This window comes from Mirounga angustirostris, unplaced genomic scaffold (assembly GCF_029215605.1).
Source record: "Mirounga angustirostris isolate CCGP_5_RB_7025 unplaced genomic scaffold, mMirAng1.0.hap1 SCAF_14, whole genome shotgun sequence".
In the NCBI taxonomy this organism is placed as follows: domain Eukaryota; kingdom Metazoa; phylum Chordata; class Mammalia; order Carnivora; family Phocidae; genus Mirounga; species Mirounga angustirostris.
Window position 1 is genome coordinate 68385509 of NW_026991722.1, and position 19347 is coordinate 68404855.

General features: G+C 49.8%; 1 protein-coding gene across 9 annotated transcripts in view; it reads left to right on the top strand.

Moving 5' to 3' along the window:
- STX2 (syntaxin 2) overlaps window positions 1-19082 on the top strand; it is a 30509-nt gene extending 11427 nt beyond the window's left edge. For 5 of the 9 annotated variants that reach the window (XM_045887852.3, XM_064578191.1, XM_045887851.3 and 2 more), the window contains 8 exons: window positions 331-430; window positions 6104-6178; window positions 7423-7496; window positions 8033-8141; window positions 9754-9827; window positions 9938-10075; window positions 12073-12183; window positions 17005-19082. In XM_045887852.3, the coding sequence (XP_045743808.1) occupies window positions 331-430; window positions 6104-6178; window positions 7423-7496; window positions 8033-8141; window positions 9754-9827; window positions 9938-10075; window positions 12073-12183; window positions 17005-17082 (759 nt within the window). In that variant the 3' untranslated portion in view covers window positions 17083-19082. The other 4 variants (XM_064578192.1, XM_045887857.3, XM_064578190.1 and 1 more) reach the window with 4 other exon arrangements.
- Window positions 19083-19347: the final 265 nt, after the last annotated feature.

Genomic DNA, 19347 nt, shown 5'->3' on the forward strand with positions numbered 1-19347 from the left:
CCTCGACCGTGCGGAGCGCTGGGTGCGTGGCCGTGTGCCTCCAGTGGACGTCATCTGTGCTGACACTTGGGTCTCGATTGTAAAGGTTTTTACAACCTGATAGGTTTTGTTGGTGAATGTTGATTGATATCACCTTAGTCATGGGGGTATGGATCTTAACACGGTACATTTTTTTTATCTTTCAATTAAATAATTATCAGTGTGAGAATGGAAAAAGGCTGTTATTTCTTCATGTGGTAATTATTCATTTATCCTTCCCTTTTTAGGTAATGGAAAGTGGTAGCAAATCTGAATTTGCCACAACAGTGAGGCTGTTTGTATCTGTCCTAGGTTGAGGAGATCAGGAACAGTACAGCTAAAATAGCTCAGTACGTTGAAGAAGTAAAGAAAAACCACAGCATCATTCTTTCTGCACCAAACCCAGAAGGAAGTAAGTCATTGGCTTTAAGAACTGTGCTGCCCTCTCTCTCCTGCTGCCTGGGAAACAGGCCTCAGCCCTGACTGCACACAGTCGCGTGGGGAGCTTGTCCTAACCCCGGAGGCAGGCAGGCCGCCCCTCTGTTCGGATGCACTTTCTCTTCCTCTGCCACTCTCCCTGCTCACGCTCTCTCTCTCTAAAATAGAATAAATCTTTAAACAAAATAAATGAAAGTTAATAAGAGACTGAGTTGGAAAACAGCATTTTTAGGGCAGGTAAGATGAATCTGGATAAACCAGAGATTGCGAATTGGAATCCATACCTCATTTTGGGGAAGAATTGGTGTCTTTAAAATACTGCATTTTTTAATCCATGAAAAGGGTCTGTCCCTCTACAGTTTTCATTTTCTTTTTTTTTTTTTTTTTTAAGATTTTATTTATTTATTTGACAGAGACACAGTGAGAGCAGGATCACAAGCAGGGGAAGAGGGAGAGGGAGAAACAGGCTTCCCGCGGAGCAGGGAGCCCAATGCGGGGCTCGATCCCAGGACCCTGGGATCATGACCCGAGCCGAAGGCAGACGCTTAACGACTGAGCCACCCAGGCGCCCCCAGTTTTCATTTTCTTTAATCTCTCTCGGTCATGCTCCACAGGGTTTGCTGTAGGGACCTCACACATCCTGCACTGTGTTTCTTAAAAGGTGGTGGAGGTCTTGATGTTAATGTAAATAGTGTCTGCTATAAGCTTTATTTTCTGTTTGTTTCTATGTCTAGAAGTACAGTGGGTTTTTATACGTTGACCTTGTATCCCTGTTATCTTGCCTAATTACTTATTAATGCTGTTAATTTCTGTGTAGATTCTGTTGGATTGTCTCTGTACCTAGGAATGTCATCTGTGAATAATGACACTTTTCCCTTTGCTCTGTGCTTTCTATTTTTAGTGGACTTATTTCAGTGACCTCTGATACGGGGTTAAGCGGAAGTGGTGATGGGGACACTTATTCTCAACTTCAGAGGAAAGCTGAAGCAACTTTTTGTTAGAGGATTATTTGGTATAGCCTTACATTGAAGAAATAAAGATACTACATTGGAAAAGAACATGTTCTTAATTTTAAGATTTTGAATGTCTTGTAAAATAATGCTTTGACCCTCAGTAGATGCCTTATCTTATGGTTTAGAAAAGCGTTTCCCAAAATGTGTTCTGGAGCACGAATGTCGTCAGCTAGCCTATGAAACAGGAGGTGTGTCACCTAGTGCGTTTGGGAGCCTTCTTATACCATATTCCCTCTTGGGAAGTTACAGTGTCCTCAGTAATAAAGGCCCTGAGCAGTCCAGCTTGAATAAAGAAACCTGTTTAACTTAGTGTAGTGTTTCACACATTTATTTGCCCACAGAACTTTTTATGTAACACCTATTAACATCTTAATTCTTGGGAAAATTGAATTTGAATAAATATTAGCATGTTTTTTTCTTTTGGATAATTTACCTCCAAAGAATTATGCAGATAACACTCCTGTTTGAATACATGCAGAACTCTTAATGCTTCACAGTAGTCCCTTCAGGGCTCTAAATAGACCGATTGCTCTGGTCTTCTGTCTGTTTCATGACAGAGCGTGAACCAAAACGGGGGAGGCAGTGTCCAAGTGCTCACTTAATTGACCTTTGAAAACAGAAGTAGTTTCTCTCCTGCGGAACTGGGCCCGGGGGGGCGGGGTTGGGCGTCGCAGAAGGCAGCGGGCTGCCGGCCCCTGGGAGGGCCAGGGGTGCCTCGGCGCTGTCCCTGCCGGCTCCTGGGTGGGCTACACGAGGGGGGGACGGGGGCTGCCCAGCCCTGCCAGCCCCAGGGCCGTGCGGGGCCTGAGCACAGTGGCCACCAGGTGGTGCCCTGTTCCCCGGGCCGGTTCCTGCTACGTCAAGGTCCTGGGGCCGTTAGACGTTGTCTTCAGAGTTTTAGTGTAACGTTTCCGAATCGCTGGGAAGGTTGCGGTGATGGTACAGTGGGACTCACCAGTGGTCCACGTTCGCCACGCCGATCTGTGTGTGCGCAGACACACTGTGCGGGCTCTCGTGTGGGCTACGTGAGTTCCGCGTGGGCTGTTATTTGTGCCGACTCCTTTCAGAGTGACCGCTCCGAGATTAATCTCCGAAGAAGGACACTCCTGCACGTCGGCGCTGGTCCTCTGACCGGGGAAGGTAACGCTGATAAAGTGCTGTTGCCGGACGTGCGGCCCGTTCTCGTCTGAAGCCCCGTCCCGTGAAGCCCTCCGTAGCTTACCTCTGTTTCCCTCCTTCCGGGGTCCAGGCCAGACGCACGTGCGTGGAAAGCTGGGGGGCCGATGCCTTCACGAGCTGTAGCGTCTCGTGCTGCGTTGGGCCTTTCGTCGTGGGGGGAGCGTCCCTCCTGCCCCCACTGACGGTCGTTTGTGTCCTCGTGGCCACTTTGCGTGAACAGAGCTCCCCCGTTTGCCTTGATTCGTGGGTGTGGGAGAGGTTTCCCCACTGCTTCCTGTTGATCTTCCATAGCCGTGTGCCTTATGTGTTTCTCTCATCTTTTATAAATAAAGTATTACTGGGTTTTGTCTTTTTTCCAGTCTGATCATTTTTTTTGTCACTAATTGATTTTAGGCTCTTGGCTAGAATTAATGATATAGTGAGGTGGACATTCATAATCATACTTGTTTTCACTTTTCTTGCTTGTTCTCTGTTACTTCTCTCTTTTCAGGCTTTCTTTTGGATTGGGTTTTAAGAATTGTATCTCCTCTGGGCGCCTGGGTGGCTCAGTTGGTTAAGCGACTGCCTTCGGCTCAGGTCATGATCCTGGAGTCCCGGGATCGAGTCCCACATCGGGCTCCCTGCTCGGCGGGGGGTCTGCTTCTCCCTCTGACCCTCTTCCCTCTCGTGCTCTCTGTCTCTCATTCTCTCTGTCTCAAATAAATAAATAAAATCTTAAAAAAAAAAAAAAGGAATTGTATCTCCTCCATCACTAGCTTATTTATATGTACTACTTTCTTTTGTTATAGTCAGCGTCATCTAGAGTATAGTGTGCATTCTCGATTAAGGTCCAGTAGAAATCTGTGTTTTTACTACTTCCAGGTAACACAAGGACGTTAGGAAACTTTAACCCCACCTATTCTTGTACGCACATATTGCCGTATGTATATAATGGGTAAAAGCAACATAAATGTTTGTATCCTGAACGTCCATTCGGATCTCCCCACATGCATACCCATACCAGGGCTCCTTATTTTTCCTTGGGTCTCACAACTTCCATCTGAGGTCATTTCTTTCTAAAAAACACTCTTTGTTCCTGCTTTTAGTAGGGAGTATGCAGTTGTCTGAAATTTTCCATCCGTAATCTTGTTCTTTTTTTTTTTTTTAATGTTTTATTTATTCATGAGAGTCAGAGAGAGAGAGAGAGGCAGAGGGAGAAGCAGGCTCCCCGCCTAGCAGGGAGCCCGATTTGAGACTCGATCCCAGGACCCTGGGATCATGACCTGAGCCGAAGGCAGACGCTTAACCATCTGAGCCACCCAGGCGCCCCCGTAATCTTGTTCTTGGAGGATGTCTTCATGTAGGAATCTATTGGGAAGTAAATTTCTTTGATCATCTTGAAAATTTTGAAGTAATGTTTCCAGTGGCCCCCCCCCCTTTTTTTTTTAAGTCAGCTGTTGAATTGCAGTTTTTAAGATACTTGGTGTTTGGTCTTTGGTTTAGCGATTTTGCACTGCTGTTTCTGGGTGTGGTTTTCTTTCTGTTTGTGCTGCTTTTCCTAAGTTAGCCTCTTGGATCCCAGGATCTGCACCTCTGGCTACCTGGGCCCTTTCTCCTCACGAGCCGTCCCTGCTCCGTTTCTTGCCCTCCCTCTTTGGGGGACCTGAAATATGTGTGTTCAGTCCTTTTCCCTGTGCCCTTGGCTCCCCTGCCCTCTGTTCTGTTCTCGCCCCCATCTCGCCGTTCTGATGGGAAGTCTGTTTGTGGTTCATCCGCAGACCGCTCTTCACCCATTGAATTATTTCTGGGTGAGATATTTTCAGTCCTAGAATTTCACTTGGTTCCTTTCTGTACTGTCTTGATTTTCTGACAAAATTCTTCATCTTGTATTGCACCCCTTTGAACATAATGATCTCTCTGTATCTGATCATCCACTAACTGGTGCCCCTGGGGGTCTGTGTACCTCGACTAGTTCTTTGTTTGCCTGCCTATTTTTGGTCGGGCCCTGGGCTTTGTGCATAAAAGCCTGTGGCAGTAATTTGAGTCCTAGGATAGTATCTTCTTTTCTAGAAGATGATTTTTAAACATTTCTGACAGATGGCCAGGGGCAGCAGCAGTTCTGGGTCTAGTTTAGGAGGGTTAGATGAACCCTGTCACAGTCCCCTCCTCCGGGGCAGGGCCTTCAGTGTCTTTGCAGCTCTCCTGTCCTCTCCCCTGCCTCCAGCTTCAAGCCGCTCCAGTTGCTGGCTCCCCTTTCTGGGTGTCCTTCTCCTGGATTTCTTACCTGACATTTTATTTTTTAAGATTTTATTTATTTATTTGACAGAGAGAGACACAGGGAGAGAGAACACAAGCAGGGGGAGCAGGAGAGGGAGGAGAAGCAGACTCCCCGCTGAGCAGGGAGCCCAACGCGGGGCTCGATCCCAGGACCCTGGGATCATGACCTGAGCCGAAGGCAGACGCTGAACGATTGAGCCATCCAGGCGCCCCCTTACCTGACATTTTAGCTTTAAATGCCTCTAAGCAGATTAAAAACATATTTTGTCCAGCTTTCCTGGTTCTCAGCAGGAGTGTTGATCGCACCACATCCTTTTCTCAGTGGTTCGAAATGCTCCCTTTGCCAAGGATACCCTTATGGCTCTCTTCTGTCGCTTGAAGGGATCAGATATGAAAACGCCTCTTTCATTTCCCTCACGAGCACCTGAGCCCCTGCCTGCCTGTGTGAGCAGGGAGTCCGGGATCTCCTCGTCCTGGAACAGCCCAGGGCTTTCGTATCCAGAGCGGGGAGTGCTCCTGGGAAGTGCCAACTGGGGGACGGGGCTCTGATCCACCCCAGGCTCAGTCCTCAGTTACCGAGGCTTCTGTGCCCACCCCATGGCTCATAGTTGTTCCCCAAGTCTGCCGTGCCGTGTCCTCAGCTTGGCTGCACACATTCTCCTGCTGTGTGTGCATTTTCCTGTAGACTCCCGCACTGCTCTCCGTCTCCAGACGCAGTGACCGGGTCTGGGGGTTAGCCTCAGCCTTCCCAGGGTGGGTACCAGCACTCCTGTGAGGAGCCTGCTTCGATTAGGTAGAGGTGAGCACAAAGGAGATCAAACACGTGGGAGAATTTCTTTCCAGAATACGATTAAATTTCTGCTTCCTTTCTTAGGTCTAGGTGTTAGCGACAGATTCATTGAACTATTTTATCAGTTAATTGCTATAAACCAGCTCTTCTCAAATGCGGGTGGGTGCACATCACAGTCACCTGGCGGCTTGTTAGGTCGGATTGCTGGCCGCAGGTCCCACACTGAGTAGGTCTGGGCGGGGCCCAGGAATGTGCGTTTCTCCCAGGACCCCACCTGGTGCTGGGGCTCCTTGGTCTGGGAGCCTCACTTTGAGACCCAAACACCTGAATATTCACCAAGAATATTGTTCCATTTAAGTTTATTGGGTATTATAGCTTAGATGCCTTTTTTTTTTTTTTAATTTTAAAGAAATAAAAGAAGAGCTTGAAGATCTGAACAAAGAGATCAAGAAAACTGCTAACAAAATCCGAGCCAAGTTGAAGTGTGAGTTTACAGCTTTGGCTGCGTGTAATGGGTGATGGTGGCGTATGGGTAATCTTGTTTCCTTTATACTCTCTTACTCTTGACATTTTTACAAGTCAGAACTGTGAGCGCTATGAATTATTTGTATGAACTTGGGAGTAGTAGCCTTTACATTACTCATTGTTCTAGAATTCTTAAACTACTGGCTCTGAGGACTGCCCACAGGGAGCTAAAGCTAATGGTTGTTAATCCGCAAATTTAGGACAGAAACACGAGTTCATATTCATCAAGGTTAATTAAGCATTTGCTTATAATAAATTGTTAATTTCTCATAGAGGCCTATTTTTATGACTTTTTTTGCTGAATTGCAGATACTTGAGAAGGTTAATAGCTTTTCGTACGAATCTCCAGTTCTTCTTAGTTTCTTAAATTTGCAGGAGTTTAGCTTCCGGTGCTGGAGGTTTAGCTCCAAGAGGTAGTTTCTGGGAGGTGTGGGCATAGAGGGAGATGCTGGGAAGACACGCTTTATCTGATTGTTAAAAAAGAGCATTCAAATCCAGGAAATCTCTGCGGATCAGGAAGAACTTTTGTCAGGGAGCATTTCAGACAGGTGGGGGCAGGGAGATGATGGCCTGAAGCCTGTGGCCACACCCTTCAGCTTTTTGCCCCCGGGGCTCCCGCCTGCCCAGGTGGCTTCATCAGCACATAAGTCAGTGTATTGCAGAACAGAAGGATTTTCACCCAAGAGTACAACCACAATGCCATGATTATATCCAGTTATTTATTAGGAAATATCCCATCAGAATTTATGCTTCCCCAGTGTTCTTTGAATTTCTTTTTACAGCATGCTTGAACTGGGTTCCAGATAAGGATCATCCCCTGGGATTGGTGGCATGTCACTTAAAGTTTTTAAAACTCAGACTCTCCTTCCCTCTTCCCCCCCTTTTTTATTTTGGTTGGAGAGACCAGGACATTTGTCCATCAGACTTGGCCATGCCTCAGGGTTTGAAAGCTCTGTATCTCCTGTAGATGGATGGTTAAGTTCTCCAAACTCCATCAGTCAGGTGATTTCTTTTGTTTGTTTTTCTTTTAAATGTTAAGATAGAACATCTGGTTTTATTTTGTGGTATTACCAACGATGGATATCATTATTGAGATCCATAAATTGATGAGGAATTGATAAGAAAGAAAAACATTTCGAGGTTTGGCTTGAGAAACCTCTGTTTTTTAGTTTAAAAGGTGACTCTTTTCCTGTCTGTTTCCAGCTATTGAGCAAAGTTTTGACCAGGATGAGAGTGGGAACCGGACTTCGGTGGATCTTCGCATTCGGAGAACCCAGGTTTGGTTGTCCGCCTCATCCAGACTGCAGCGATGAGAAGAATAGGTCTTTTTACTTCTTTCAAATTGAAAATAGTTCATCTTTATGTCACATTAATCCTTACATCTCTATAGATGACCTCCTTATTATGAAGAAAAAGTGTATTCAGTCCATCAACAGAGTTCTGCTCTGAAGAGCAATATTATCTGAATTATCCGAATCCCTGGAGGGTGGGGGGGTGAGGTCCTTCTAAAGGTTTGTGGTCCAGGCTGCTCCCTTCTGCTTGACAAAGGGGGGCCCAGTGTGCAGGCCAGGCCTCGTCCAGTAAGCCGGGACCCACAGGCGAGCTCGCATCACAGTGTCCGCGTCTGTAAGGTGGGTTCGCTGGTGGCGCTCGTGAGGCTCTCAGTCCGGGTTCTGTCGCAGAGTTGGCTGCGGCTCATCTCACTGTCTGTGTGAGGGACTCCCGTAACAGGTGCAGTTTTCCTGATGTCATGTTTTGTATGTCACTTTCAGCGGAAATGATCGTTGTGTATTAATTTCTTCTGTGTTAATAGCATTCCGTACTATCTCGGAAATTTGTGGAAGTTATGACAGAATATAATGAGGCACAGACTCTGTTCCGGGAGCGGAGCAAAGGACGGATACAGCGTCAGCTAGAAATAAGTGAGTAAAGGAAAATGCTATTTTTGTAAAAAAACATATTTTTCTTAAGGTCTGACATCAAAGTACTGTAATTTCAGAATCGTTATTCCATCTTTATTTTTTGCCAATATTGCAATACCTAAAACCTTTTCATGACTTCCTGTTCATTGAATCACCAGAACTTTTTCTTTATTTACATCCTTTGGAAAATCCTTGGTGAGTGGACTTTAAATTACTTCCTAATCAGCATTATTTTTGGAGGGTTAATCAGATTTGGAAAACTTCCAGCCATTATCTCCTCAAGTACTTTTCTGTTGCCCCCAAACCTCCGTGCCCCGTCTGGGGAGACGGTCTCTGAGGGCTCACGGTGCTGTGTGTCTGGCGAGCAAGCGCGGACGGCCCTTTGCTCCAGTCTGCCTTGCAAGGACCCGTGTGGAGCCGTCAGCCTGGGATGGTGGGGCTTGGGCCTCCCTCCGGGTGGAGGGCACTTTGCTGACCGCATAAGGGTCCGTCCGGTGTGTCCGCTCCCCGTCAGAGAAGACCAGGGCTCCTCAGCTGTGGCATGAGCTCACGACGGGCAGTGCGCGCCTCCCCAGGGACCTGGGGAGCCCAGAGTGGCTGCGAGTGTGAACCTCATCACATGGCATTTCAACATCTTGACAGAGACACAGTTATACAGCACCCCAGTGACGTGTGAAGAGTACAGGTCAGTGGCTTTGGTGGGTCGCACAGCCGATTGTAGAACATTCGTTGCCCCAGAAATGTGCACCCACCATCAGTTGCTCCCTGCGCCTCTTCCCTGGAGCCCCCGGCAGCCACCAGCCTCTGCCAATTCGCCCGTTTTGGACACTTCACATACATGGAATCATGCAATTTGGGGTCTTCTGTGACTGGCCCCTTTGACTTAACACAGATGTTTCGAGGTGCGGCTGTCCCGCCGCCTGACTGAGGCTCCATCGTGCGGACGGGCTGCGCGGGGCTTACCTGGGCCTCAGCTGACGGACGTTTGGTCATTTCCACTTTATGACGATATGAATAATGCTGCTGCCAACATTCACTTTAAATGATATTTTAATTATTATGACAGTCATTTTACTTTGTCTTTTGTGGCACAAATTGTAAAAAATAAGAATTACCAATTGAGTTTTTCCAAAAACCTGTGAATGTATTTCATAGAGAGCATTAATATATTTAAACTCAAGGAAAAATACCAACAGCCAACACATAACAAGTGTTAAAGCGTCTGATTCTAATTATTCAGTCTTTATTTATGACTTTCTAGTCTATGCTGATAACATACCCTTTATCTGTAAGCCAGAGTTAAACTTTTAGGAAAACGTGTGGCACAAAATTACATATGATGTCCTCCTTGTAGTTGTTTCTCATTCATACTCAAGTTAGATTTTATGATTCATTCCAGTTATGAGGTTCTACATGAGAGTTTCCTGATTTTTCCTGTTTCTTAGTCTTATGTCAGTTTCTCTCAACATTAACACTCTTCTAAGAAAATACATTTGAAAGGTTAGAAAAATGTTTAAAAATGTAAACTCAGGTTTTAGTTGCTAACTTACGGTTGAAAGAGTCGTTTATAAATGTTGGCACGTTCTGAGTGGAGTTTGTGTTCGTCTTGCAGCTGGAAGAACCACGACGGATGATGAGCTGGAGGAAATGCTGGAGACCGGGGGCCCTTCTGTCTTCACGGCAGACGTGAGCATCCGGGAGGCCGCGGCCGCGCGCCCACACGTCCCTGCCTGCGCCTCATTCCCAAAGTGGCCCTGAGTTCATCAGTATTTCTTTTTTGTGTTTGTTTTTCAAAGATTATATCAGATTCACAAATTACTAGACAAGCTCTCAATGAAATTGAGTCTCGTCACAAGGACATCATGAAGCTGGAGACCAGCATCCGGGAGCTGCATGAAATGTTCACGGACATGGCTATGTTCGTGGAGACCCAGGTAACTGCACACATCTCCCCATCTCCAAGCGGACAGCAGGCATTTGTGAAATCTCCTATCGGATTCCCGCGTAGCCGAGGAAGCCAGCATTTTGGATCCAGTCTCAAAATTCAGAAGTTGATTGCAGTGTTGCTGTGAGACAGGGATGCTGGCAATGGCTTCCACTTTCAACAGTGAGGGACCGGCTTCCTTAAATTCTGTGTGTCCACGGGACAGCCGACTAGGCCACCACAGGCAGACTGTTGTTCAGGGAGATTTTTAGTGAGACGTACAAATACTGTGCTGGAACTGTAAGCGAATGGGGAGATAGAGTCTCACGTGTGTACATCCCCCTCTGTATAAGCATAGTTCTGTATCACGCACATGCGTGTACGTATATGGCATGAACTCGGCTCCGTAGAACAGTGTTCGCAGAAGGAAAGAAATCTACCAAGTAAAATAACAGTGGGACTGTGGGGGATTTTAATATTCTTCTCTAAAATACATGTCTTTTTAAGTGTTCTATAAGGAGCATGTATTAGAATGATAATTGGGAGAAACATTTAAAAGAATAAGCCCTAAATCTAGGGGACCGTCCGTGACACAGCTAGAAGCCTGTGGTCACTGCGTGGTGGTGTTTCTTGGTTTGTCCAGTGACGCAGGCGGGGAGGGTGTGGAGGTTCCCCTGGGAGAGGATGGAAGGAATGTAGACAATTCCTCACAAAATACAAAATCCAGTGTCCAATACAGGCTGGTGTGTTCCGACTCCTGGGACCTGAATCAGGCCCTCCAGGATGTTTCCAGTAGGGAGCGAGGCCTGCACGCGGCCGCTCACTGATTCAGGGGTCAGGATTCGGGTGACGCCCGCGCCGTGGGAGGGTCGGGTCACACATCTTCGGTAGATCGCGTCCTCACGGCCCTGAAGGCTGGTTTCAGGACCTGCTCTGGCAGGAGCAGTCTGGTGAGAAGTTTCTGGATTGTGTGAGGGATGGCAGGAGGTCCATCCTTGTACGGGATTCATTCTCCATGTGTATCACTGACCTTTGAAGAACACTTTATTTTGAGGACGTTTATCATAAACTGGAAAGCTCAGGTACTGTGGGATTGGTGGGAGAACCCAACAGCCCCGGGACGGCGGGCGGGGGCTCACTCTTGTTGGCCTGGGTGGAGCCCTCGCCTTCCTGCGCCGGGAGTCTGCCGGCTTCGAATTTTCAGGGAGAGTTCCGAAGGGAGCCGCTCGGCAGTAGGGACCCTACGTTGTTTCTGTGATTGTGAAAGATTTTCGAGTACCTTAGACTTCCATCGTGACGGTTCTACACCAGGTGTGTCGCGTTAAGCTCCCTCAGGAAAAGGGCTGCGTTCTTAGCTTTGTGTCCAGTGCATGCTGTCGCCTCCTGTCAGGCCGCGTGCGCAGTCGGAGCCCCGGGCGAGCTCGGGTCTGTGCAGGCGTGAGGTAACGGTGCGCCGTTTTCCACCGCTTCTGTCACTGCTGCAGGGTGTGTCTGCCGTGGATGGAGAGCCAGGGGCCGTGGCCTCTCCCCTCACACCTCCCTGCACTCGCCTCACGCCACGCTCCTCCCGAGTCTCGTCAGCTCAGCGTCAGACGTACGCTGGTCTTGGTTTTCGGTGTTGGAAGGAAAGCACGACAGGTTCCGCCCGTTAGAAACGATGTCTTGTACATCGTGCGTATGTGCGCGCCAGGAGGGCGTTGGCTGCCCGCACCTTCCCCAGGAGCGCACATACGCGGGCACAGCTCAGAAGGTACCTGACACGCCTCTCAGCAGCCTGTCGCCCACCCCTCTCATCCCTGTTCATTCTTCATAAAATGTGAACTTTGATGACTTTGTCTTGGCGTGTTTACAGTGTCCTCCTCCGTTTGTAAACGTGAAAAACATTCGGTGTCTGTTACGTGCACATTACGTCCACGTGAAGACTTTCTCGGCGCTCCGCGGCTGTCGTAAGATATGCACTCAGGTCTTTCGAAAATGTCCTCTGAGTCTGGAACTTTCTGTTTTAAGGGCGAAATGATCAACAACATAGAAAAAAACGTGGTGAACGCCGCAGACTACGTAGAGCATGCTAAGGAAGAAACGAAGAAGGCTATTAAATATCACAGCAAAGCTAGAAGGGTGAGTTTGGTTTTAAGAATTAAAGTGCATTCTTCTCTTCATTTGGCTTTGAGTGTAGTATGTTGATGTACCCTCCTTACCAGGTAGTCCAAGAAATAAGTAATTCCTCAAGTTCTTACTTCACTTTGAAACTGAAGTGATTGTTTTGCTGAGCAGCTAAAGGGTGTGCAGGTAAGTGTGGTGACTGTGACCCTTCGTGTTCCGTGACCCCACGTTTCTCCAGAGGCTGCTGTGTCTTGGCCATTATCTGGAGGGGGTGTAAAGCTAAGGGGACTGGAATTCTAGAAGCCGTTGGTCACACGTTCTGTGCAGCGAACCCTTGCTCTCCGCTGGGGTTGCTTGCCAGGTCTCTGGTTTGGAGGAAGAAGCGCATCACCGGGACGGGACTGCGGCTGCCGTGGGGCGGCCGCGTCGAAGCTTCGTGAAGGGGCTGTACCGTCCTTACCTGAACCCCGCGTGCGTGTGAGCAAAGCTCTTCTCAGAAAACAGCGACACGACGGCATTAAGTTCTGACTCAGGCACAAGAAAGCTCTCTCCTCATTTCACGGGTGTCCTTGTCCGGCTGCTTGGGTTTCTTTCTGCCCGGGGTGGAGAAGGCCCACACGGAGCGCCCGCCGCGGCTTTCCGTCCCGGGCGGAGGCTGCGCGGGCTCGCGGTGCCCTTCTGGCCGGGGGTTTCCACGCGCTGCGCACGGAGGCCTCGGAAGGAGGCGGCTCCAGGGCGCCGGGAAGAGAGGGAGGGCCGCGGTCTGGGCGCGGAGGCTGCCGTGCCGGCTGTTGGCGGCCTCCCGTACGTTAACAGGCGCGTCTGGCCTCCACCGTCAGCCCGCGGAGCTCGGCGCCCTCCTTTCCCCTGGGCGCGTCTGAGCGTGTTCGTCGTCTTTGAGACACGACAGTGGTCTGTGTCATCGCTCTTTAAAATACCCCGGCCCGAAGTGCGGTGATAAGGTCCACGCGTGAGTTCTCAGCCTGCTCCAGGCACACCGAGGGCTTCCCTGACGGGGTCATTAGCAAAGGGCCGGTCCCTTTGTTTCCCTAAGCAGCGCGTGAGTGCAGCGAGAATTTTCCTGGAAAGCTGGTTTTACAAAGACGACAGGCCTCCTGTTAAGCGCGGCCTCCACTGCGGAGGAGGCCTCACCGGACGGTGTCCGCTGCTGAGAGGGGTGGTGCCCGTGTCCGGCCCTGTCGCCATCTGTCCAGTGACAAGGCCGAGCCCTGACATCACAGGGCTTGTTCACGCTGCTTGCTCCGCCCCTGGACGGCCCACTGCCACATCTGCTCAGACCTCGGCCGTCCGTCCCTGCGCAGCTGCCTGGGCCCTGGGGGGCAGCCGGCCTGGGGTGCTGTGCTTTCTGGGGTGGAGGCTCTCACCGCCAACAGCAGAGGAACAGGCAGCGAGGGGGGCTCACCTGTAGCTCTGCCTGCGGGAACATCGCTGCCTGCAGACTCACCGTCTCACTGGTGGGACCCGATCGCCTGAGTTCTAGCGCCGTTCATCTCCAGTCTCGCTTCGTTCAACTAAAAACCACCGTCTCTAAGAGCTAAAAGCTGTCAAGAATCAGACGTCCTGTGACTTAGATTTTAAAGCAGCTTCCCGTGGATTGTTTTATTTTCAGTGAATGATGTCTTCTAATGGGGTGGGAAATTACCATCCTGTAATCGGCCTGCTTTCCTTTGACAGAAAAAGTGGGTAATTGTAGCTGTGTCCGCGGCCCTGGCTGCTGTAATTGCCCTAATTACTGGTTTATCAGTTGGCAAGTGAGGGTGTGGATCACGTCCGTGCCCCTGCCAGCCGGCAGCAAGTAACAGCTCATCTGCGGACTGACTTCCCCATTAGCCAGTGGTCAACGCACACCCACTTTTAACGGACTGAACCGTCCTAGCGGCCCGCCCGCGGGGGAGCGGGGCCGGCCTGTCGCCCGGGGTGGCCGTGCCCGGCTGCCTCGCGCCCTGGGCGTTCGCAGGCTGCAGGTGGGGCTGCAGGGGGGGCATCTTTCACCGGAGGCCTCCTCCTCACGTGGCCGTTAGAGCAGCGCGTGCAGCTGTGGGGGGCCCCCCGCCCTCAGGCGCCCGGACTCCGGGTGGCGGGGGGTGGCCAGAGCCCCGAGGCCCTTAATGCTTTCGTGTGCCTTTGGGAGTAACGGCAACAAGTGAAGGTTGCTTTGTGAGATCTCCTCCCTGGGGGTTCTGGCGGGGGTCCTGGGGGCCTGGGGTCGGGGCAGAGCTGTCCGGGAAAGCCCCTCGTCTTGCCGGCGGCCCTGTGTTGGCCGCACGTGGTTTTCCCACCCCCGCCGAGGAGAACAGAGAGTGATAAAAGTGTCTTATTTTTGTTTACTGTGCTCACCTTTCTCCAACCTTCAGTGCATTCTGTGTTTTCCCTCTGGTCTCCTGTGTGTTTGGGAGCCTCCGCCCCGCTGGGCGCTCCGGCTGGAGGGCCGGCTGGTGTGCTGTACCCCTCGTCCCGGGCCGGTCGGCCTGGTCCTTCCGAGGGCCGCCGGCCGGGTGCTGCCGGGTGGTCCCGGGGGAGCCCCCTCTGCGGCCGGGAGAGCGAGCTCAGACGCGTGACAGACACGAGTAAGGAGGCCCGTGTGCTGTGGGCCTGAGCCCGCGCAGCGTGGTGGTCGCGGTCCCTGCAACACTCGATCACTCGGGAAGTTGTTTCAGAATAGGCTCCGGCCGCTGCGTTGGTGGAAGGTCGTTCCTTAGAAGGAAGGAGGCTTAGCACTCTTTTTATTTGGACATTTATGTGATCCTCACGATGCTGTCGTGTTAGCTCTGCTGGAAAACATGGTGTCTGTGATTTTTCTTCGCTAATGTAATTGCATTTAGAAATATTTTTATAATTGCTTTAAATACACGTATTTTCTTCGTTTTTCCTGGTGGTCATAATATGGTTGGTTGAATGTGGTTACACTAAAGATTTTAAAATTAATCTTTAGATTGGACCCAGGGATGCTGTTTGGTAATGCCATTGAGTACAAGCAGGTTTTTCAGTGTGATTTTGGGGGGAGCAGTGGGCTTATCGTGGGTGCTGGGCCCAGATGCCCGGTTTACCCTAAGGTCTTTATTTTTTTATTTTTTTTTTTGAAGATTTTATTTATTTATTTGACAGAGAGAGAGATAGCGAGAGCAGGAACACAAGCAGGGGGAGTGGGAGAGGGAGAAGCAGGCTTCCCGCCGAGCAGGGAGCCCAATGTGGGACTCGATCCCAGGACCCTGGGATCATGACCTGAGCCGAAGGCAGACGCTTAACGACTGAGCCACCCAGGCGCCCCAACCCTAAGGTCTTTAAAAAAGAACACAGAACAATCCTCGTTAATAAAAACACACCAAAGTGCACACCAACAATTACTCCGTTTGTACAAATGCAGTGGTTGGTAACTAGCTCCGTCAGCGGCCCTGGTTGCTGTAATTGCTGTGTTTGGCAGAGCCCTCCGGTAGGCCAGGCTCCGGACTGCAGGAGGTAATCCGAGTCCCCACAGCCCTGCAGCCTGGGTGGGACGCTTGATTTCCTGTCCGAGGAGACAGGCAGAGCGTGCCCTGCCCGTGGTTCTTTATAACTCAGAACAGGATGTTCTGACGTAACTCAGAACAGGGTTGGCGCCCCGGGTGCGCTCTGCCCACTGAGAGGAGGGCACGCGTTTGGTTGGAGCTGTTAGCAGGGTGTTAGACGAGAACGGCTGTGGCATCTGGGTTGCAGGAGGCCAGCTGTCATGGAAATCAGGGGAGCACGCCCGCAAGCCAGTGGGGAAGGAAGGACACACGGGCGCGGTGCCGGGCCCCGCAGAGCCAGCCCCCGGGGCGCGGAAAGAGCTCACGTGCAGGGTGGCTGCCTCTCCCAGGGACCCCAGGCGGCGGCACTGGAGCTGAAGGGTGGTGGCCCATGGCAAGGACGAAGGTATCGCAGGCCTAAGGAAAAGGCTGTCCTCAGATCAAGGTGCTGAGCGGAGTTCTCTGGGCCACAGTGCTCACGCCAGGAGCGCGCGTGGGTCTGACGGAGGGGGCCTGAAGGCGGCGCTCCCTACCCTGTGCCTGGCAGAGCTGCCCCAGGGCCTGGCTGCTGAGCGTCGTCGGGGCCCGCGGTGGGGACGGAGCCGCTGCAGGCTGGTGCCGGCTCCCCCGGCGGGTTTCTCCGGGGCCCTGCGGCACGCGGCCTGCGTGCGCTCTGCGGTGGTGCAGGTGAGGAGTCTGCCGTCCGCAAAGAGAACTCCGGGGGGTCGTGCAGGCCCCGGTGCCTTTCATCTAGTCCTCCTCTGCCGGGCAGGTCCCCTGGGCCGGACCAGACGCCTTAAGCCGAAGGTGGTTTAGCTCCAGCTGTGCAGGGATGCTTGTTGGCTGAGAAACAAAGCCAGCTGTGCTCGTTGCCCGCCTCTGGCTGGGATGCGGCGGAAGACGGGTCAGCGGCGTATGGTTTTTCGCACACGTGCACACACCTCAGTGCAAAGACACGGGCAAGTCGGATGTCAGCAAGCGAGAGTCATTTAAAGTTTTGAGAAGATGTGCGGGACGTCCGAGGGATAGCAGCTTGTCGTTTCAGTATGATCAGTAGAGAGCGTTCGTGAAGGACCCACACGGTGCCAAGTGGACGTGCCTTTCCCTCCAGAGCAAGTCGTCGTCACACCTCTTTTAACTACGTCCCCTTAATTTAATAGACACGTGTGCGTAACGCAGAGCTCTGCCGGTGGAGCTTTCCTTCCCCACCCCTCCCTTTTCTGTGACCTGTAAGACTCGTGTTTTAAACTCTCAGATTTTGTTAAGAAATGACATTAGTGATTTCTTTCTTTTGATACCTTGCACATTAATGTTTTTCTTTATCTTGCAGAAAGTGATGTTCATTGTTATTTGTGTAACTGTTTTGCTTGTGATCCTTGGAATTGTCCTCGCAACAACGCTGTCATAGCGACGATGTCCTGAGGGCCACTCTCCTTGGAGCCAGACCACAGCTGCCGCAGGTCCACGCCTCCCGTTCCTTGCCTGAGCCCCAGGCGCCGCGACATATGGCGCTGGGTGCTGATCTTTTCCTAGCGAAGGCGAGGGGAAAGCTCGACGGGATGCATCGTGCAGGGAGGGTCTGTGAGCAGGAAGGGCGTGCCCAGTGACCCCCAACGTCCCTGGGCTCAGAACAGCACATCGCCAAAATGTAACGATGTGAAACTTAACTCCGTGGCCTTAAAATAAGGAATTATTGAAAATTTCAATTTTTTTTTTTATATTTCAGTGTTAAAAATACATGTGAAGTTTAATTAGGAATACTTTGTTAGGAAGCTACTAGATTTCAGGTCTGAGCTTTCCTTCCCCACCCCCTCTCAGCTAACATGCTAATTAAGAGACGGTTTTGTACTGTGTTTAATTCGTGTTTGGTGTTTGCAACAAAAACGTTTATCGTCACAGCTGTTTTGTAAGATATCTATAATTTTAAATGTTCATAAATTGTTTAATATATTAACATCTTAATTTACTCCATTTTTATATATTGAATATTGCCTTTTGAAAGAGTACTCGTAATATTCATAGAACCAGCTTTGCACAGTTGTTTACAGTCTGCCTTTGGCAAAGCACACGTCAGCTGCAAAGCCCTGGAAAGCCTTTCAAGTGCCTGTTGATACTGATTTGTGAGGTTCCAGTGCACCTGACCCCTCCAGGACAGTCCCCGTTCCTGGGCTCATCTCCACGGCCCGAACTCAGACATCAGATCCTGCGCTGTGAAAGGACACGGCCTCTTGCTTGTTCGTTAGAAATAAGGTCTGTGCGTCCCTGTTTACATTAATGAGGCCTGAGTTTAGGATGGTGAGAAGACCAAGAGTCAGTACTTTCTAAACTCATGGCAGTTATTTCCACACGTTAATTCTTCTAAATGTAAACTGTTGTACGGGGTCCTTAAATGCTCTTGTTAAGTACTTACTATTCTGCTGAACTTCAAAAGTGAATTACCAAAGTTTATAGGAATCTATAGTTAAACATTTTATTGCTCATTCATGTGTTTTAGTATAATAATATGGTTTATTTTTTGACTTGTAAAATGTATGGGATCTCACTAGTGAGTGGGCATTTCGAAGAAAGCTAGTCAAATTGTAAATAAATGTGAAGGATGTTCAAAATGTCACAGACTGGTTACCGCTATCCGTGATTGCGTAAGCCACGCCTGTGTTCCGATGTTGGTTTGGAAACGGATGGGGACGTTTGATTCCGCACAGTAGGTGTGAATGATGTTGAGCAGTTTGGAAACTGTGTTCTGTATGTAATCCAATTATGAATTCCACTCGTTCCTAATTTATGCACTCAGCGGCCTCGCCGAGACTCACATGTGAACGGATGCATGTCGTTTGCTGGCTGGTCACCTGTGCGTCCTCAGAATTACGAGAAGAGCCTGCTGGCTGTCACGTGTTCTTAAAAATCTTGAAATGGCCTGTCAGTGGGGTGTGCTCCCTGACCTGTGCCTACGTCGGAGACACGACTGGAGGGATCATGCTTTGTACTAGTGTGGCTTTTGTGCTCGTGTTTGTGTCCTTATGTCCGTGTGTCCGTCCGGCCCCCGTTCTCCTCCAGCTCCGTCTCCAGGTCATTCTCCTTTCGTCTGAAGGCCTTACTGAATGTGTGCTTTTGTCGTTGAAGTTATGGAAATGCCTTTTGATTTCTGTTTGGGTAAATATTTAAGTCAGTCATTAAATAGCACGTCTGTATGTGTAAGCCTCAAGCACCTGTTTGAGATCAGATTTTTAAAAATATATTTACAGGTTCACTCGTTACTTTTTATCATTTCTTCAAATATTGTATGTTTACATTAAAAAAAAAAACTGCCAGAGAACTGAAAACCAATTTACTTTGTCTTGTCATTTCTGGAAAGATTTTTGGGGACATACTTTATTGCATACCCATTAATAAATTGTTCTAAGAAAATTACTCTTACCCGTGGCCGTTTTTTTTTTGTATCATAATGTGAGTTCATGATGTAGGGTTGTTGATAGGTTTTGGTTATTTGTGTTGTTATTACGAGCCTCTGTGGCCCGTGTCTCGAGCCCATCTGAGTTCCGGCGGCTCACAACAAATGCTAATTCAGGGGACGTGGGTTACATCTCAGAGTCACTGGCTTCCACTGCTTATGTCCACTCGACAGATTCTCCTTTATTAATGGGGTTGGTGGGGGGGGAGTCCTCCCGCCCCCGGT